This window comes from Vigna radiata, chromosome 3, assembly GCF_000741045.1.
Source record: "Vigna radiata var. radiata cultivar VC1973A chromosome 3, Vradiata_ver6, whole genome shotgun sequence".
Lineage (NCBI taxonomy): Eukaryota > Viridiplantae > Streptophyta > Magnoliopsida > Fabales > Fabaceae > Vigna > Vigna radiata.
Genome location: NC_028353.1, coordinates 2,120,462 through 2,142,934, shown reverse-complemented (window position 1 = coordinate 2,142,934; position 22,473 = coordinate 2,120,462). Strand labels below are relative to the sequence as shown.

Below are 22,473 nucleotides of genomic sequence, written 5' to 3'. Positions count from 1 at the left end.
TTTTAAAATATTGGATGAAATATTACTGAACCCACCATTAAATTCTAAATCTTAAACTCAATATTAAGTCATACACTTTTTTAAGAATTTGGTTTAAGTGCATTCATTTTAACTTTCTAAGATAAAACAATTAATATTTTTATAATAATAAATTATTTGATTCTTTTAGATTTATTTATAACATTTGGGCTTAAAGTGGTCATTTATTGGATAAAACCCAATCAAAGACGTATTTTGAGTAAAAAAAACATGTATATTTTTCTGCTTTCTTTAAGTGAAATATATTACATTTTAAGGTACAATTATACATATTTATTTATCCTTGTTTTAAAATATAAAATATATAATCTTTAGATCTTGTAGCTATTTGGTAGTGATTATTAGATATAATTTTTGTCCAAATTTATTATAAGAACTTAAAAATTCATATTCTAGAATTAATAGTATATTTTAAATAATAATACTTAATTATATTAATATTAAAAATTTAAGTGTAAATAAAATTTTTATAAACGAAGTTTTATTGTTTTAAATCATATAATTTTTTTAAATTCTTTTCTTCTAGAACTTTCTCACTTTTCTTTAGAGTTTCTAATCATATGTTTATTTATTTGAAAATCGGAGACATTTAAAAGTTAACTTTTGAGATAAGCTCTCTACTTTTATCTAATCAATTTCTTAATAAAGTAAGTTGGTTTTTCGTTCATTTCTCTGGTCTGTTAAGTTTTTCTATGCATATGAACCACTTGGGGACACATGTGATCTTTAAGTCTTCATTAAGAGTCTACGTTGACCAATAGTTATAATGGCGTGTCCTGATCATTTGTGTTGTTCATAACGACATATACAACTTCTTGTGCGTCTAAAGGTGTTTTTGAGGGTTATAGAGTTGTTTGGTCATCTTTCAAGTAAGGCAAACTAATTACCTTATTTGGAAATTATAGATGCTTTGAGAATTTTAGTTTGCATGATTGAATGGCACGAAATTGGTTGAACTGTTGATATTGGTGTTTGACCCGTTGAAAATCTATTTGTGTTAAATGTTTATGTGTTAATTGCATTGTTTGAATTGATATTGCATTGAGGAACCTAGGATTTGATCATTTGAGCAAGTTGGTATGTATCTTGACATTAAAAGTTGTTTTTTTACCAAGGTACTGAGTAAGGAATACCAATTTGACCATTTGAACAGGTCCCTTCTTCCTCAAATCACAATTTTAAGTATGTTATTTCTGGTATAACGTTGATCAATGACAAGCTAGTGTTGAGCGTCAGTTCCTTGTGCAAGAGTGAGAGCATTTTAGCTATAGACTCCTGAGTGTACAAAAATACGAACGCTTTGGCATCGACCATTTTTCACGGTTTGGAACAATTTAATTCCACGTCGTTGAGCTGTAGAAAGGTGTCACTAAGCGTGACATTTTGCATGAAGAATGATGTTGAGCACCATGACTGTCGTTGAGTGTTGTCTTTTGCTAAAGGTTTGGTGTTGAACGCTAGGAATGTAACTAAGTGTTGTCTTTTGTAAGGCCTAACACTATGCACCACTTTTGAGCATTAGCGTATATGTTGATATTTTCTGATATTTTGGTTTATTTAAGATGAATTACTATGGATATGAGATATATTTAAAATGTATTATGGATTGATAACATGGTTGTGAGTATGTATGGTGAATTTTGTGAAAGGAATTTCAAGGAGAAATTTCTTATAGTGATTTCAGTAGTGCATGTATTGATGTATGTATTCTGTATTAGTAGTTATCTTATTATTCTAATAACTATTCAATCTTAGACAAAGAAGGGTGGGATACGTGGTGAGAGGAGTATGATGTTCTAGTTTAGGGGCTTTATCTTGACTAAAGACGTTAATGGACTAGTTTTATGTGTGGTAGGGTGAAACTCATTCATAATGACTCTACAGAGCAGTAAAGGTTACCATAGGTGCATAACTTGTTAGAGTCTGATATTGATACATGCATTCAAATGGTTGATTCTAGTAAGAATGATTGCATGTGTTAGGAATTGTTGATATGATTGTTTATGTGTTAACATCTTTATACATGTGTGATTTTTTTTTCTACATTAGCTTACCATTTCTACTTTGTGTGTTTATTTGTGATTTTTCTTGTTCGTAATAATCATGTTAATAGTATAAACATATGAAGATATTCCCGTAAATCCAATGCATGATTAGTGGTCCTAAAGTATAGAGTCGGGATGTTTAATCCTTATTTATGTTTGTTTTTTTGAAAAACTTTGTTATGTTTTTGTTCAGTGTAATAATGTCTTTTAACTTTATAAAATTTTTGTAAATATATATATATATATATATATATATATATATATATTGTTTTGATGTTATTATATTTGAGATGACAGTAAGAATAATATATATATATATATATATATATATATATATATATTTTTTTTTTTCTTCAGTTATATGTTCTTTAATATTAAACAAGGGAGGTGTTGTAGATGTGAAGACACGTGAGTTCTACTTGTCATTTTGCAATTTCACAAATGTTGCAGGTTATCCGAATTCATGGTATAGATTGAAGAACACGAATTGGGTTTTCTGATTTGCTTTGTCATGGCAACAAGAAGTTGCAATTTGGGCGAGGAGGATGAGCTTAGAGGGACTTGCGTCTTAGGGTTCCAACGCTCGCGAAGGAGAATTAAGGCCTTGGTGGAAGATGATTATCTGGGTTGATTGTGTTTCCTTGCAGGTTTTGATTATTGATGGTGAAGAAGAATTTCTCTATTGCGTTTGGGTTGCAGGTGAACTGTATGATAAGGTTATGGTTTGGGTTGCAAGTGTACTACGCAAGGAGGTGATGGTTCCTCGAGGTGCTGGTGGCACTGAAGTGCTTCTCTGTTGCATCTTTGGATAAGGGTGTTTCATGGTGGCTGCAGACGGTGGTAGAGACTTTAAGACAATGTCAGAGGCAGTGGAATTAAAAAAAAAAAAGTGGCACACAATTATCATAGAAGCTTGGATAAGATGTGGTTTCGCCGTTTCTCACATCAAACAAAAATTAACACCGTTTAATTTTAAGGACTAATAATAAGAGTTTCAAAACTATAAGAATTAAAAATAATCAAAATTTTGAGTAGAAACTAAATCTAAAATCGTGTAATATTTAAGTGACAAAAATATATTTAACCCTATTTTATTACATTATTAATCGAGGTTGTATGTATTTTTTTTTCTATTTATCGCTTATTTTCATACCATTAACTTATTCCTTTCACCTTATGCTGTCAGGGAATTACCTTGGCTGGTCCATCGAAACTAACACAAAATTGAACGTTTTATAGTGACACTTGGCCTAGATGGTTGTCTAATAAGTGAAACATAAAAATAAAATGAAAATAAAATAAAATAAAATATACGCGGCGAAGGGTCATGGCAAGCATTGAAGAACGTGGGTCCCATAGGCGGTGGAAAATCCTTGTTCTTTTCGCATATTCACGTTCCCCAATTCCAGTTTGCGTTGCTAGAACGCACCGCCCCAATCATAATAACCTATTCTCATCTATTTTTATTCACTCAACAATCTTTTCCTTAGCTCTTTATAATAATTTCTCTTCACTCCTACCCTTCAATACTTCACTTTCTTCTTCATCATCCAACTTCGTTCATCATCATCATGTCTTTCAGAGGCCTAAGCAGGGTAACATTTTACATCTCTCACTTTTTTTTTTTCTGTCAAAGTTTTCGCATGTGAATGTTTGTATGCGTATTTGATTTCAAAACCAAGTCTTGGTTGAAAGGCTATTGACCCAGATGCTTTTAAATTCCAGCCAAATGCTCCATCAGGCATGGGTGTTGCTGATCACAGCAAAACCACCTTCATGGAACTGAAGCAGAAGAAGGTCCATCGCTATGTGATCTTTAAGGTTGATGAGAAGAAAAGGGAGGTTGTGGTTGAGAAGACCGGTGGNCCCGCTGAGAGCTATGATGATTTCGCTGCATCTTTGCCTGAGAATGATTGCAGATATGCCGTCTTTGACTTCGATTTCGTCACTTCTGAGAATTGTCAAAAGAGCAAAATCTTCTTCATTGCATGGTTAGTTTAGTTTCTCTGTGTTCTGCTTTTATACGAAAAATGATACATAAATAATTAATCATGGCAAACATTATCATGCTTGATGCTTTAGTTCAACCATATCAAGAGTAGGTTTCCTAAGTTTCAGTTTTTTGGTGGGGTTGGGTTGGAATTTGTCTTTGGCCATTATTAGAGATTTATAAATTTGTCTTTGCTATTATTGCTTTATTATTTTCAGAGTGGCCTCANACAAGATTATGGACTTCAAGGAAATGGTAGTATTGTCCATCATCATGTATAGTTGACTAGTTTATTTTTTTCAGTTGCTGGAAGAACCTATCTTTACATTTTTACCTAGCTTCTCAGAAATAAATAAAAAATAAAAAAATAGTATATCTTATTTAGCACTTGTTTAGCATTCTATTTATTGCATCTTTGGAGCTGATTATCTGTGGAAAGACTTCTCTGTCTCTCTGATCAACCATTATTAATTTCTTGTTTGAGTGGCATCTTGACTCACTTCCAAACAGTATATTTTCCGTAACTTATTTGANGTATGTCCTCAATATCTTGCTACGAGCTTGTCTNTCTACTTGTCCTCTTGTGAAGAACAGACTTGGATTTAACTATTTTTATTCCTGCCTTCTTTATTTACTTTCTCTGCGATTTGGCCAGAAATATCATTCTTAGTTATTCCATTGTATGATATTGGTTAGGTCTCCTTCAACTTCTCGGATTCGAGCCAAGATGCTCTACGCCACAACTAAAGACAGGTTAAGACGTGAGCTAGATGGTGTTCATTATGAAATCCAGGCTACTGACCCCACTGAAATGGATCTTGAAGTGCTGAGAGACCGTGCACATTGAAATGTTTATGTACTTATTCATTTTCTTTTCAGATTCTACTAGGTTTCTACTTTCAATGAATTGCAGAGCCCAGCTTGCCACAATAATATGAATCTGAAGGGGGATGGATTAAAAGCTCTGAGCTGTCACTGTTGTAAATCCCAATTTACTGGACCTGTACTGTAGAGCGTGACTTTATGGATCCAGATAGATGTGATGGAGATAAAAGTCCTTGCTTGTTACTCTAGCTAAGAGTCTCTAGAAAATTTCAAAACTTGCATTTATCAATATTCCCTTCTTAAAATTAACCCTGTATTTGTGTTTGGTTTTGAGGAAGGGGAGCTAAGAAATACTGTGATGTTTGCTGGGAGGGAAGAGAATGAGAAATAATTAAAAAAAAATTAGGCCACATTGGACTATTTCTGATTATTGTTTTCCGATAATAGGTGAAGAGATTTGCGCGGGGAAATGTTGCACAAATTTGACACACAACATTTTATATAAGACATCAAGATAGTATCTTCAGCTTAAAATCCCAAGGTTATATTTGACAGTGATGAGAAATATAAACTTTTTACTCTTTTATATAAGACATCAAGACATAACGTAGGTCGTTAGCAAGATGGTGGATAGGTGTTCCAGCCGAAGCCAAGTTGAAGGAGATCAATTCTTGAGCTTTGCGATATTGTTGTGTTTCTTTCTAGGAAAATTCCAAAATATAAGTGCATCACATTCCTAATTTTTACTTGTTTCTAAGACTTTTGAAATGAGTCTTCATCTAAGAGCTGCAAACTGTTTTACTTATGTCCCGTAAATGATATTGTCAGTGTACTATTATTTAGTATTACATATCACTGTTATATATATATATATATATATATATATATATATATATATATATATTCCCTTGTTATTTGTTTTGTCAAGACACTTCATTGAGCTAGATTTAATTGGGTTGATGATGGAATCAAGATATTAGTCATGGTCAGTGAGAGTAGGAATTTTTGTGAATAGTCTGATACCTGCTAAAATACAAAGTCTTACACAATGAAGTCGGTTTAATTGGTTTGGAGTTTTGAACAGAAATATAATATAAAGGTGAAATGTGAGATGTTTTGAAGTATGAACTAGTGATATATGAAATAATTACGCAAAGGTTTACCTGTAGCTCATATCCAAAGAAAAGTCTACTGATCATTTCAAGATTGGTTGAAAGCAGTTTCCATGGAAGAATAACTTGATCTGTGGACCATAAAGTGATGCGAGAGGTAGATAATTGAAGACAGTAAGTTAGTGAGACTGAAAAAGCCAATGCAACTCCCCACTACAACTTTAGCTTTCAACTTTCAATCAGCAATCGTATTTGAAGTGTACAAGTCAAATATGTGCCGTGAAAAGACTGGAAGTGCAACTAGACAAGTAGCATTATGGTCATATTTTTCGTCTACTCACATTGAAAAATAAATAATCTTTTTCTGTATTCACATAAGCACCTAGGAAACGGGGCACTGTTTAGAATTTCAGACGATAACATCCTTATATTATTTATATTCGTACAGTCCCATCACGAACATTCATTCAACCGTAGTGTGTTTTTTTTTTTTTTTAGGATTTCAATTATAGACATGCCTCGTGTAATGCCATAGTTTTCCTTAGAGTTAAGTCAAATTGAAAATAAAGATGGCATGCAGAACATAGCCGGTCTGTCAAACTTTTTATTGAAAGTTGTATACACCAATATGATTATACATCAAATGGAACTCGAGTTTGCCAATATTCTTGAAAGAGATAGCCGTAGTTCCTACTACATGATGTCCAAGCAAAATTTAACAGAAATATTGGCGATGGGCAAGGAAAGCTGCTTTTGTGCTTTCCAAGTCTAATTGAAGCCCCTTCTTTATTGTAACAACAACATTATAGACGAAGGTATCCTAAACATACGGAACAGTTTTGTTGTTGTGAGGATGTGATTGTTCTGATTCTTCCCCGGTTCCAACATCCTCTTCATTCTCACCTGACATCTCCTCCAACGATCTTCCCTTTGCCTCAGGAACCAAGAAAGTGAAGAAGAAGCCTAGAATGTTAACTACACCTAAAACTATAAGTGAATTCTTTACACCAATACCTGCAGGGTACCCTGCATCAGCTTTGCTTTTGTCCTTGTTTTGTGCCAAGTACAAGAACCCAAAGGAACCAACAATAGCCCCAAGCTTTCCAGATGCTGATGAAATTCCATGACAAGTACTTCGGAATCTAGCAGGGAAAATCTCTGCTGGCACCACAAAAGTGGTAGCATTGGGCCCAAAGTTTGCAAAGAAAAAGGTCAATGAATACATCACCACAAATCCTATCCGGTTATCCTTATGAGTCCAGTGGTCATAGGGGATGGCAAGAGCAAACATGAAGACAGTCATGAAGAAGAAGCCCATCAATTGGATGGCAAATCTTCCTATCTTGTCAATGAAAGCCACCGTGAACCAGTAGCCAGGAACTGTACTGCAGAGAGCAATGAGTGTTTGAGCCCTTGCAATTTTGTAAACCTCCTCAATAGCATTCATGGTTTTGGCTGGAGGTATCCAACCAATTGCACTGAAGATGTCCTTCTGGAAAAGATTTTGACTGTAAAACGCAATATCAAGCAAGAACCAAGTGCTTGATGTACCAAGCAGATGCAGTCCATGGCGAGTGAGGAACTCCTTTGAGAACAAGCCATATGGCTTGGGCTTTGCCGGATCTTCACTCTGTGGTTCAGCTTGAATCTCGACCTGCAGAACCTTAGACATATCTGCTGCTGCCTGCTTCATGTTCTTGGCTACTAGAGCAGTATAACGGGCAGTTTCCGGCATCTTCATCCGCCAGTAGTAAGTCAATGCCGCTGGGAGTGCTCCCACCATCACAATTATCCTCCAAATGTAGTCTGCTTGTACGACTGTTGACCCGGCTGGATCAACCTCATATGCTGGAGCAGTATACCTGCTATTGAATGAAGCTGAAACTATAATTGCAAATATACCACCTGCCAAAATGCCAAAACCCTGCATGGCAAACACTGCAGCAATGAAGGCCCCGCGAGTCTTCTTGTTTGAATACTCAGACATTATGGTGGCAGAAAGTGGATAGTCTCCACCAATGCCAAATCCAAGCCAGAACCGGAAGAAGCAGAGGGTTGCCATTACAGATTTTGCACTATGACCGAATGAAAGGCCGGAACCCACGGAACATATCACCATCATCATCAGAGTCATGCCATAGACTTTTTTCCTTCCCATCTTATCACCAAGCCAACCAAAGAAAAGCTGTCCTGAAAGTGTTCCACAGAAAGCCACACCATTTACAGCAGCTGCAACATTGGGAGGCAATGAACCGGGCTTTGGTGAACCGTCAACATGGTAATATATGCGGCCAAGCAACTTTGTAACAAGGGATATGCAAAATAGATCATATGCATCGGTGAAGAAGCCCATTCCAGCGATGACGATTGCTGTGAAATGGTACCATTGCGTTTTTGCAACATCAAGCGCATTTAGTACCTGAATTTGCTCCTTTGCCATGGCTTTTCAAGCCAAAATTACAAGGTTATTTCTGTATCTCTTTATCAAAAACTTTCCTTCTCTGCAGAAGTGGAAACAAGAGTCAGGTTTGATCAACTGTGAGATCATTGATTGGATAAAAGAACTAAGAATTCGGATCGATTTGAAGAAGTTATCAAACGAAATCAACCAATAGACGTACAGTTAAATCACCACCTATTAGTTTCACTATGAAAAAGTTGTGTACCTATCAACAGTAACTATTGATTACACCACAAGTTGAACCATCCAAATTCATAATTAAGGCTCAGGGATTGAAATTTGTAGAGAGCCTCTACATAGTGACAAAATATAAGGAAGATAAAGCGTTCTTAACACAAGCAAGTCAGCAAAGTTGTCAAGCTACCGCACTTTCTGTTACACCATAAATTAGAAAACTGGAAGGAAAAGGAACTCCTAATCTCTCAACTAAATCCCGGAATATGAATATAAAACAAAAACGAAAGGTAAATAAGGACTTTCTAGCTTCCCTCCCGATTTTTTTTTTTCATAAAAACTAATTTCTAAAATAACTTGACAGTAAATTTCTTCGAAAGTTATTACGTTTTGAAATTGTTTCTAAATAAAAAAGAAAACAGAAACAAATCTTTAGGTAGAGAGAAATGTACCAAGCGAGAAACAGTTTCAAATGCACCCAGATACAAGCAAACTTTAAGAAACAGAAAACTGATTATTAATTTAGCTTTTTTAAAAATAGGTTCCAGATTGGAGATGCTCTAATATTTCTCAAAAGCAAAATTTACGCAAAACTCTCATCGACCCATGTTCCCAAAAACTAAAATAATACTGGGAAAGAAATCTGGTTAATTTTTTAATCATCATAACAATCAATTTTCAGACTCCCAAGATAAGAAGCGGTAATAAAAATAAGAACAAACCATATCAGGCGGATTAAACCAATTAAACCATGCAAATAATTGAATCTCATTTGAGAAATTTTTACATTGAATAAAGCCAGTACCCACAATGTTGGTAGTGATCAGGAACAGATTAAGATGAAATCAAGAGCATGAACGTAAAGCGAAGGAAAAGACATGAAATGGATCTTAACTGTCACAAGAAAAAGAACTAAGGACTCGGGACAGTTGAATGATAGTCCCGTGATGCATGCATGGAGTGACACATTAGAAAGATACATGACAATACCAAAAAAGAATGCAATTTTAATATATAATAGTATTAGAAAATGGACGCACCTGCAGTGGAAGAAAGTCGTAGAGCGATAGAGAAAGAGCAAGATTTGAAGTGCAATGAAAAGAGAGATGTGGGAAAAAATGTGAAGAGATGGGAAATAATTTATAGGAAGAAAACATGCCATAAAAGAAATACAATACAGTTTCTGAACCAAATATTCCACTCGCATATACCCCTCTTTTTCCGCCCAGTCAAGTCAACCTCTCTTATGCCTTTTACGACGCCGTTCCTTCCCCGAAGCCCTTGGATCACTACGCATTCTCTTTTTTTACCTCTTTTTTATACCACATGTTTTTTTTTTTTTATTTCAAACTAATTCAAATCCTTTATTTTTCTTTTATTTATTCACTATTTTTAAATTTCTGTTTCATTCTTTTTAACAACATATTATTTTAATGTTGTTGTCAGATGAAACATTATAAAGAAAATAATGACGTAATATGTTAGTGACGTAAAGAATTAGTCAATTCGATGATAGAGACCATATTATTATTTTTTTACTATATAATTATTTTAATTTTTTATTGTATAGAAATCGTTATGCAGAGTTTAAAAGAATCTCTCCTCCAGTATTTCATAGAATAAAGTAATTGATTTTGGCTTTAAGAAATCAAAATTCCATTCACATAGAACTGATGAAATTGTTTCGTGTTTTAATTTGCTTATACGAACTGCATCATCTACAGAAATGGTGAGTTGAATTTTCATGGGTAGGGAAAGGGACCACCTAAAACTATACTCTGTTTCTTTCAACTTCAATAGTCAAATTCAAACCAGTCGACTTGTATGTGTGAATCAATTAGTTTTGATCTTTAAATGGCAACGACATTTGTATTAATCATGTTCGTCTTTTGACTTTCAAGAATCATGATTAATCAATTCATACTACTTACGCCTTTTTTATTACATACCCCTCAATTATGGACGCTATTAAATTATAATAATTATTTTCTATGAATTCATCTTCCTATAATGTTATGGTTCTTTATGTCTACATAACACGAAAATCATTTCGATAACTGTGTAAATAATACACTATATCACATGTCACATTAATGGTCTTTAATTCAATATACGAGAAAAACCTCATGGAGAGGGAAAAAAAACTAAACAGAACAAAAATAATTTGACATTTTTTCCTAATGCAACTATTATGGTTTAATAAGCAATTTAAACTAAGGGATAAAATGTTTTTTTAATTAGAATTATAAAGTAGAATACGTTTAAAAGATAGACAAAACATTTCCGCTACTATCTAAGCTCGTAGGTGAGGATCTTATTTTTATTTTTCAGTGTTTATATTTTTTGGTAACTTTTATTTCTAGATTTTTAAATTGAGATATTTAGTCTTTAAGTTTTAAAAATATGTAAATGTATTCCTAAACTTTATTGGGAATATCTTTTTAGACTTAATTTGTTGGCACGGCAAAATTAGAAAATATTTTAATAGTCAAAATACACACCCATACTCACACACATATTCTATATATTACCAATAAACAATTCCCTTTTAAAACATAATAGATCATTAAACAAATGTTATATATAATTGAGATTACTTTACATTCTTAAATAAAAAAACTCATTAACACACATTCTATATATTACTAGCATGTAATTTCCTTTTAAAACATAATAGATCATTAAACAAATGTTATATATAATTGATATTACTTTACATTCTTAAATAAAAAAACTCACTCACACACACATTCTATATATTACCAACATACAATTCCCTTTTAAAACATAATTGATCATTAAAGGGTTAAATATGTTTTTAGTTTCTATACTATCAAGCGGTTTTGGTTTCAGTCCATCTTTCAAAGTAAGGTACATTTTAGTCCTCCTTTTTAAGGAAACTTTGATTTTAGTCCTCCTTCTTAAGGAAACTTTGATTTTAGTCCTCCTTCTTAAGGAAACTTTGATTTTAGTCCTCCAAAACTAACACCGTTAAAAATCAGTTGACATGGCTAACGATGGATTGACACGTCAGTCAGTGTCTCTGGGTTTCTCACCTTTTCTCCCTTTCTCTCCCTCATTTCTTCCTTCCTTCTTCCACCCAACCTTCCCACCCTCTGCAAACGGCGTGTGATTTCATGGGGCACGGGACCACACTCTATCAACCGCTGGGGGCAATTTCCTCTAAGGTGCAAGCGTATTTCCGGTGGGCAGCGACACCACAAAGGGTGGGTCCCCGAGAGCAAGAGTTGCAGCGTACAAAGTATGTTGGTCTCTAACGGATCCTGCCAGTTGTTACGACGCCGACGTGTTGGTTGCTATCGACCAAGCCATCGATGACGATGTTGATGTCATCAATCTTTCAGTTGGTGACAGGTATGTGGTGACCTTCGAAGGAATATTAATAGAGGCATTCTACCTTCACGTGACATTGCTCTGTTATGCTTTCGCCCACTGCGAAAAATTCCCCAATGCTATCTCCCGTAGGAGTTTGGGTTGTGTCTTAGTCCCAATGAAGGTAGTGTCGTCAAAATGGATTGAAACCCGTGAGCCAACTTGGCTCATCACAGGTTTGAGTCGGGTTAAATTGGAAAAAAATGCAAAAATTTTGATACGAACCAATTTTAACCCGGCTCACTAAGAACCCGGCTCACTAAGAACCCAGCTCAACAGGTTAAACCCGTGGTGGGTCCTCAATCATCACCCTCTAAGTTATAGCCATCAACGAGCCTCACATCGTATATTATTAACAATCACTATTCATTAGTAATATCGTACATTTGTCCATACATTACATATTATTGACAAATTATCAACTAATACAAATCTCTTGATAAATTAGTCATCAATAAAATTTACCAATAAATACAAACATTTATCGATATTTATTGACAATCTCAAATCTTTTGAAAAAATGTGCAATAGGATCTCTTTTTTTCTACTTTTTTTTTTCCTGGTAAGTAACACTAACTAGTTGCTACACCATCACCATGAGTCCAAAACATGGATCATAATTGAATCGCTAATATATGTAATGGTATATATGTATACAAACTTTGATCTTATGATAGGTAACGTAAGCATACCTAAAACAATATCATGTTTTGGGTGATGATGATAAGTATAAAACACAGTTAGTAAAATATTTTGATTTTACTATTACCTAATTATATTAGCAACAATTATACTCCAAAAAAAAAAAATAATTCATCTAATAAATTCGAGACAACTTATAAATATTTTAAAAGTATATTATTTTATTCTATGATTATTATTGCAATTTAAAGATTTTATACAAAGATTTAAAAATAATTTTCCAATAAACACATTAGTGTTAATAGAGACAATTAATTTATAGAGAAATTAAAATTGAAACATTAATACTCATTGATAAATATAAGCATCAATGAATTTCAAGTATTTCTTTTATAAATCCATACATTTTTGGAGAAAGCGAATGATTTTTATTTTATGAAAAATATCTAATTAACATTACTTAATCAGTTGAAGTGATTCTACTTATATTTAGGTTTAGAGATAACACTATGTATGATCAATTTTCTTATCTTTTGTAAACATTTTAGTGATGATAAGGTCTTTGTTAATTGATAGTATAATGTTTATTTATTGATTATTGATATATATAGTAATGGTAATTAAATTCTTAAGAAATAAAAAAAAAATATTTAACTCAAATTTTTAAAACAGTATGATTGCGTAGCATCAGTAGTAATAATTTACAAATATCCAGAAACCCATAAATGTTGTTTCCTGTTTCAACATGATATGGCCACCTTGGTTCACATTTCAAGGTTAGGTTGTCTGATCCATTGACTTTCAGTCACCATGTTTCGTTGACTTTATCTACACGCTTCTTTCTAGTCTAGCCATTCTAAACACATTTTGCAAATTGTTAAAAACATATTTTAATAATTTAATTAAATAGAATTAATATGATAAATTTTGTACACAATCCTTTGACTACATAATGTTATGAACTTATAAATTTCAAGACTTATACCATTTTTTTGAGACAATATAATAGTTTTCTTGATCTTACTAAAATAAATATAAGACTTTTTATTCATTTTATTATTTCTTCTTGAAATAACAAACATGTTGCCAAAATAACTAAAAGAAAATAAGCATGTTGTCAAAATAGAATTAGCAATTGAAACATTTGATCACTAAATTCATACAGCAACAGTTCAGTAATCAAAATTTTATCACAATTTTCATCTCTACAAATAAATTAAATCAATCAGTAATGAGAACTAACAACCAACAGGATATAATATTTATGGTAGCTAAATTGATTCCAATATTTTATGCGACAAAAAAATTCAGTGATTAAACGGAAACAAAATGTGTGGTAATAATTTGGTGACTCTTTAAATTTGTGGTGGCCAAATGGTTTGTAACTAGAATTTTCCTCACCATTTTAATTTGATGGCTAATGGGTCATATAATGATGTTACTTAATTAGATAATAAAATTGCTGATCTCTAAATTAACATTTTTTTATAGTGATTACTAATTTAGTGTTAAGAAGGACTAATTATAATATCTTGAAAAAAATATTTTGTTTTTATAGAGCCAATAATATATTATGCAAAGACTTTAAATATTTTTCGAACATCTCTAACTTTCGATTTTTATTGTATTTGTCCTTCTATTGCGTATCCATATATGTAAGATGGACAAAGATTGTGTCTCTAGTCTCTCACATCAGCAGGATAATAAATATATAATTAATAAAAAAATGTAATTAAAGTATTTCGATTATGGTACTATATATACTATTATGGTGTTTATGGTAATTATCTAGATGAGTCTAAGTTTAGGTCTAATGACTCATTTACCTTTATAAAGTGAAAGTGTTTGATTATAATATAATAACAATTATAATAACAATATAAGATAGTTGATGAGTCATAATATCAGTTTTAGTAGACTGACATATAATCGGCCAGACCACCTAATAATAGTCATGTACCATGGAGACTGAACATGTTTAAATACATGTACTTAAAATATATTTGATCATGTAATTAACATTGATTTGTTCATAAACGAGACTCATTCTGATATAGTCGAAAAATACTCGACCATACACAATACACATTTCATGTTCTAATCCAAATTAATTATATCTATTAGATTTTACGAAATAAGATATATTCCTTCTTATCAATGTAAGTCAAGTAAAACTGCTCTTTGTAATTAAATGAATTCAAATATATGTTGGGATAGAATCCACTCTTAATTAATTTGGTAAATCAATACAATTTTTTTATAACTAGGTTTGACTTTCTAATAATTAATTAAATATATGAATACATAATTATTATTGTTTTCATTTAAAGAACAGTAATAATTAATTGACCATTTTCATAATCTCTAAATGGATGGATTTTAAACATCCATGTTTAGGATAAGAAGCATCTTTTAGTTATATCTAAAGTAATCGTATGGATATTTCTTTAAGACGTAGACAGTAGAGCTACATATACATACATGTACATCGTATTGAATAATGCACTTTTATTTTTTGTAATACCAAGTTCAAATAATTTAAATTTGGTGGGCGCCGAAATTGCAAGTATCAAAAACCGCATTTCAATTTAGTTAGGAGATTAGTTTGTTAATATCTTTTGTCTTTATAAACTTTGGATATAATGAAATGGATAATGATATTTAGACAACATTTTTTTGACAACATTTGAACATTGATTATGTGTTAATCTGTGATTGGTAAAAAATTACTCCACAATCAATAATAATAATCATAAATATTAATGTAGAGTAATTTTTTACCAATCACAGATTGACACATAATCAATGTTCAAATGTTGTCAAAGAAATGTTGTTTAAATATCATTATCCGAATGAAATACTCCGTGCAAAGTCCTGTTGACTTGGCCTTTCTATCAAACACCTTATGTGTTAGGTTCTTTCTTTCTTATGAATACGAGTACAACTCGCTCTTATAAAAACAATAAACCTACGTACTATAAGACAAGTTTGAAGTTATAAATTAAAGAGTGGTTATAATATTCTGAACCAAATTATGAATAAATTAGTATTCCAACTTAATTATTTTAAGCAATTAATGTTTCATTTTGCTCCCCACTCTCTGTCGTGCCTCCACTCAAGGTTTATATTTTATCAGAAAACCGCTAAATATTGTATTGGAGAGATTGAAAATGAACCCTTGGAGTTGTAGCAAATGATTACAAAATTGAAAATGAATTCGCCACATTCTGCGATCCAAAGGAAACATATGATGAAGCCACTAAGCTTTTCACGGCTAAAATTATGGGATTCACTCTTTTCTCTTAATTTACTGTCAAAATATAATGAAAACCACAACACAGAGAAACTCTACCTACCTATGTGGAAGAAGAGTATGTTTGTTTTTTTTATATATATAGGGTTTTGACTTGGAGTCTTGCGTGTGTAAACAAAACTCTCTTGTCTAACCATCTCATAAATATTTTTAATTGGCATAAAGTTGTCTCTCATAGAAAAATCAAGTTGACTCTAACAATATATATATATGTGTGTGTGATTCAAACAAAAATAATTAATGTATATGATAGAAGAAAAACAGTTACGTGTTGCACTTTTTATATAACTTGTTTAACAAAAATGAATATCTTGTTTCAATAGTAAAAGGAGTCGTCTCTGACTTAATTCATGCTTTCCAAATAAAAAAAATGCACAACATTTCACATCCTACGTGCTCTCAAAATGGCTAATTCCGCATTCTACCCAAAATATATTAAAAGAAATAAAATAATTCATTAAATCAAAAGTAACATTTAAATATATACATAATCGCAAACATATTATATTAACAGACTAAGAAGAAAAAATAATTATATATAATATTTATAACATCTGAAAACTAAATAATTTGTTATATATAATATTAATAACATATATAACATTTACTTATATTTTATTATACTATTTTTCAAGTTGAAAAGTAAGTATAATAAAACGAACAACTTTGTGAATATATTAATTAAAGCTGTCAAAATGGATAACCCGACCCGACTCGACCCGATTCATCATGGGTTAGTCATTTATTGAGTCAATCAAATCTAGCTCATTTATTAGTGAGTTAAGAAAATTTGAACCCGACCCAACCCACCACAGGTTGGTGGGTTAAACGGGTTGACTCATTGACTCACTTAATTTTTTTTTCACTCTCTTCTTGTGAGATTCTTATAACATGTTATCGATCAAATTGAAACAGTAATAATTGGACCAATTGATATAAAAAAATTAAACAAAAGAAGTATATTGTTATATATTTTAAGCTATCAAGCATAAAATTTTGCCAATTTAGTTTAATGAGACATACATAACCGTTTGATCAAGAAACTACGTATAGTCATTAACAAAAATATATAGCACAAGATAAAACTATCATGCTTGTAGATAGGTCTAAAAACAAGATAAAACAAACGATATATATTCTTGAATTATCCAATCTATAATATTATTCATCGATTAAATTGGAGTCCTGAATGGATGATTATTTAATTAATTTGATTTCAATAAAAAATAGGATTTGAATAATTAATTTAATTAATTTGATTTAAAAAAAAGGTGGGTTTGTGAGTCAACCCGACCCACCACAGGTTCAACCCGTGTGAGCTGAGTTCGTAGTAAGCTGGGTTAAAATTGGTTTGCATCAAAATCTTCACATTTTTTTTCCAACCCAACCTAGTTCAAACTCATGGTGAACCGGATTGACTTATGGGTTTCAACCCATTTTGACGACACTAATATTAATATTGTATGCATAATATTTATAAAATCTAGTTATATTTTATTCTAATAAAGTAGATTATGTTGAAAAAAAAAATATTAAAATAAAAAAAATCATAAAATAAACTCGTTTTTTCATCATAAGGTAAAGAAAATCTCATTTACTTAGTTGGCTTAATGAAATTAAAAGAACGTAGTCTAGATTTTTTATAATTATTTTTTTAGCAATCTATCAATCATCTTTAATAAAAAAATTGTTTTAATTATAATTTTTCTTTTATAAGACTAAAATATGTGAAATAATTTAGAAAAGGAAAAAGAAATCAATTTGTTAACGTATTCTTTTTTTTCTTTGAAATTAGTTGTTAAAATATTCACACAAATAAACTTTCATTTTACTATTGGCTTAAACCAGCAATATTGCCACAATCCATTAAGTAACGATAAAAGTGCTCATATTTTGATACCACAAGAAAAAAATCCCTTTGACAACATAAAATATTCATATATTTATTATTTTTTTTAATATAAAATACTACTACAAATTATTATATTATTAATTAAAAGGAGTTATTAATTGTATTTTTTGTTTTTTGCTTTTAAAAAGGGTGAAACTATTATTTTCCAAGTATATCAAAAGAGTGTATGGAGGAAATATTAATAAGTCAACTATTACCTACAATTTGGATCTCATCATAAGAAAAACTCTCGTTGTAATGCATGCGCGGTCCCTAAAATAACACCGAGCAACGTATTCTCACCAAACAAAACGACAAGAGCAACACAATAAATAGTGATTGATTGGAAATGAGGATTTGAAGAGGTGGGCACTTGTTTAGAAAAAATTGCAATGTAAATTGAAATTTTAGGAAGTATGAGTAATCTTCTGAAAAAAGTATCATCCTATGAATGTCCATATCACAGTGGGAAAGACATAATACAAATTCCAGAAACCTATCAATAACTCAAAAAAACTAAAGAGATTAACCAGTTGTAATTCCCTCCGTTTCAGTGTAACAGTTGCGGATGAAAACAAATGTCATTATTAGCAAATTAAAAATATCACACAACTAAAGCCTTGCTTGCGACTCAATGATCATAATATTGAGCATAACATTTAGTTATTTACATCCAATTAACAACCATGTCGTTGTCAAGTCAAGTGGTTCTTTCAAAATATCAAACCAACTGCAATTCCAATGCCGTACGAAAAATAACAAGGGAAATTTGCAAAAGTTAATGGATGCACAAAAAAAGTGTCATGCTTCTATGTATAAAAATGATAAATAATCAATTCATTGCACTTATTGACATATTTTATTTTTACTATAATGTAAGTTTTAATTTTATTAATGTTATTTGTTACTATAGGTTTATAGCTGACCAATCAGGACGGTGACAAATTGAATAAACATAACCCAGCGATTGACATGAAAGGAAAACATCTCATGACCATTTGATCTTCACAACCATTGAACAAAATTAAGGCGCAATTAATTCACAACGGCTACGGTTAAGCGGTTAAAGTTTAAAAGGTAAGTTAATTGGTCATATTCTTATAAACTTTATAAATACGGATTTAATGTCGAGGTAAACTTACCTTTTACTCACTATTGAATTACTAAAGGCTTATAAAGATAATTTTTGACTTGAGCGTTGGAGTGTGTTCTGCATGTCACTCCTTACTTGTAGCAAAGAGGAAGACGTTCTGTTGAAACAGGAACTCTTCACACAATTATCTTCGTCCCATTTTAGCACAAACATTATTTAACAGTTAATGATTAAGATAATTAAAAATGTGTTTTTATAATTGTTACTTGTGTTTAATCTTGGAGAAAATTTTACTCTTTGTTTATAAATTTAAATTTTTTTCCGTGAGTAAAAGAGTTAACCACATAATTTTTCTCCTTCTCCCTTTCAACTTTATGAATAAATCAGTGAATCGATTATTTATTCAATCAAACTTATTCTAATTTACAAAACTCAAATAAAATTCTTGTTTATTACCCATATTAAAAGGTATACAGAATTATACCATATCTCTTTTTTAAGTCTCATTCAATTTTGAAAGTATAGGGAAAGGTGATGAAAATTAAAGAATGTGAAATCATTTTTTTTTTCTCATTCGATCGTTCGAAGGTATATAGAGAGTTAAGTTATTAGAGAATGTGAAAGCTAAGTGTTTCAAGTGTATAGGTTCAATTTTTTATTTAATGAGTGATTTTCAATTATGGTCTTTAAATACAAGTTTTGTTAGTTAATATTGATATAGAGGTATTTTGATGTCAAAGTCACTTTAATTTGTATTATAATGATAATAAATACTTACCTAATGAAGATGTAATTTATTTTCTTATCTCTAATTTCTATTTATAAATTGTGTGATAACTTTTGATTAGATTAATTATGATCCAAACATGACTAATCATAATTAAGTCTTTAAATAAGATGATTTTAGAATTAATTTATTTCAGCTTTGATTGTTCTATTTCAACCGTGTTTAGACTGTCCAGAATATATTCGTCCAGTTACAGAATATTTTGTACATTAAGAAATGTGAAACTAGATGGGTTTTTTTTTTTTTCATTGTAATTTGGAGACTCGTTCTAGTTTTTTGTGAGAAGTGGAGAGAGAATTTTATTGTTCTTAATGATTATACGTGATCAAACATGTTTGTTTAAGTACATATTCTATTCTTTTGACAGATCACGCATGAAATCAAACTTTGGTTTTAAACGAAGATGAATATTCGTGAGATAAGGTTTTATTGATTTTGCTGAATCCGATAGTCCAATTCTACCTACATCAACTCACGTTAACATTCCTTGACAAATGTGTATGAGTTTGGTGTTAGCATGCCACTGGTTCTCTAATGTTGTCACCGAAAAGAACAGCAATTTCAATGGTGAGGTTTGTAATTTTGTTTGCATTTCGGAGTGGAACCGTGGTCACGTTTGTGTGTGGTAACAAATAATTATCATGACAACATTGATGTTTGATCTGATCATTTTCGAACATGTTCCATTTGACTGTTTCCCAAACCCACCACTAATAAACTTCATTTTTTATTATTAATGTTTTATCGATGCTGAAATCATTTTGAAGATCATTTTACCACTTAATGAAATTTTGTTTGTATTTTTTAAAGGCTATCAAATCAGCCCTACATCATAATCATTGCAGAAATTCGATCCCTTTTACATTATCGAGTGAAGGCTTTGCTTTTGTATCCAAACACAATGGAAAAATAAGAATAAAAACAATAACAAAAGTCGGAAACACACACAAATACAAAAAAAAAAGAAAAAAAAAAAAAGTGGCACTGGATATGAAGGATAAGCACATTATTACAGAATTTATTCAAAGGAAAAAGAAAAAAAGTAAAGAAGATGTGAATGGCTTGAATTCTGCTTTCTTTTTATAAGACTAAAGACTTTGAGCTTTAATATATTTGGGACCAAATTAAATGTGGAATATTTTAAACCAATCTCATGCCAATTCAATGCAGGTTTAGCCAATAAAAATTTTTAACTCAAGAAAATCGATTTTAAAGAACTTGAACTTCATTTTAGAAACATTAATTAAATTTGTTAATATTGGATTGAATATTTCAAATATTGACCAAAACTAAGAGAGAAACAATATTTGATGAAGTGAAATTAACACTCAAACAAGAAAAAAACTATATCAATTATCTCCTCTAAAGTTGATATTCACGTTAGTATATATTCAATATTAATCTTTCACGTTTGTATATGTTCAAAATTAATCTTTCAAAAAGCATAAGAATATACATAGGATATGTGACTTGTATGTCCAAAAATAAAAGTGAATTTTTCTAGAAGGGTAGGACATAAAATTCTCTACTTATTCCTTTTACAACATGATTAAAGAAAAGTGCTGGTATATACAAACTGTGATAAGTAAAGTTACCTTATATTTTGCATAAGTGGGTCATCGTAGCCTGCCATGGCTTAGTGGGAAACATACACCTACCCATATACTACATATATTCTGCCATTCTATTTTTCTCCATTTTCTTACCAACTGGAATTAAAACTTAGTTCCTTAAGAAATATGGGGTCATAATTTATTCACAAGCCATTAAATTCTTTCTGTAATTGTGATTAATTTCTTTTAATTATACAAGTTTAAATTAGTGCTTTAGTTAGACTTATTAACATTTAAATTTGTTATTGGATATATAATAAATAATACAATATATATTTTTTTCAATCAATTGGATTAAGTGATTTAGTCTTCGAAGTCAAGCAAAAGTCTAAAATTATTTTTTTGAAAAAATGGTAATGAAGAAGTTAGAAAATATTTTATTAAATAAGTCAAATGCATTGCTATTTAAAGAATGCTTTTTTTTAAGAAAAAAATATTTTCAATGTGAAACTCAAAAATTTAATGAAAGAAACATTTTAAAACACTTAAAGAACCAAAATATTTATCAATAGATAATTAATCCAAGTGATACTAAACAGTAAATCAAATAAAATTTTATATTTAAGTCTCGTGGATATCTTTTTTAGGAAAATTTTCACTACAAATAACTGGTAAGTTTGTTAGCAAAAGACTAGTTATAAATAAGATCGGTAAATACTTTGCATATACGATTATAAATAGTCGAAGGAGTTTGAAATATATTTTAACATATTATAAACACATGAATAATTTATTTTGAATATTGTACGACTTTAATCCATAGTTGGAGAATTTGGTGTTGGCATGGTCCATGTTGGAGGCAGAATAAGTGGAATATTTGTCTGAAGAAAAAACCAATTTGGAAAATCTAAGAATGATGAAATAAAGGAAGAAGAAGAAGTAATTGGTTGTTAATATGTCTCTTTTCTCTTACTCACTACTTTTTGCTTAATCAATTAAAAAAAAAGTTGATTGTGTGGTGCATGCATTGTCAAATTGCCATTTTCCTCTCAATCCACAAACCTATGATTCTACGAAACTTCTTCAACCATGTACGAGAAAACACTCTCTAATATATATATATATATATATATATATATATATATATATATATAT

General features: G+C 30.9%; 2 protein-coding genes across 3 annotated transcripts; one reads left to right on the top strand and one right to left on the bottom strand.

Moving 5' to 3' along the window:
- The first annotated feature begins 3,455 nt into the window (after positions 1 to 3,455).
- Positions 3,456 to 5,215, top strand: LOC106757994 (actin-depolymerizing factor). Of its 2 annotated transcripts, XM_022779109.1 has the most exons (4): positions 3,456 to 3,679; positions 3,810 to 4,075; positions 4,771 to 4,827; positions 4,954 to 5,215. In XM_022779109.1, the coding sequence occupies exons 1-4, from the start codon at positions 3,656 to 3,658 to the stop codon at positions 4,961 to 4,963; spliced, it is 357 nt and encodes a 118-aa protein (XP_022634830.1). In that variant the 5' UTR covers positions 3,456 to 3,655; the 3' UTR covers positions 4,964 to 5,215. The 2 variants fall into 2 exon arrangements, with proteins under 2 accessions (XP_022634830.1, XP_014496359.1); XM_014640873.2 differs by having other exon boundaries at positions 3,481 to 3,679; positions 4,771 to 5,215.
- Positions 5,216 to 6,568: 1,353 nt separating this feature from the next.
- On the bottom strand, positions 6,569 to 9,820 carry LOC106757893 (inorganic phosphate transporter 1-4). Its single transcript, XM_014640745.2, has 2 exons — positions 9,687 to 9,820; positions 6,569 to 8,512 (listed from the first exon to the last, which is right to left on the bottom strand). The coding sequence occupies exon 2, from the start codon at positions 8,449 to 8,451 to the stop codon at positions 6,832 to 6,834; it is 1,620 nt and encodes a 539-aa protein (XP_014496231.1). The 5' UTR covers positions 8,452 to 8,512; positions 9,687 to 9,820; the 3' UTR covers positions 6,569 to 6,831.
- Positions 9,821 to 22,473: the final 12,653 nt, after the last annotated feature.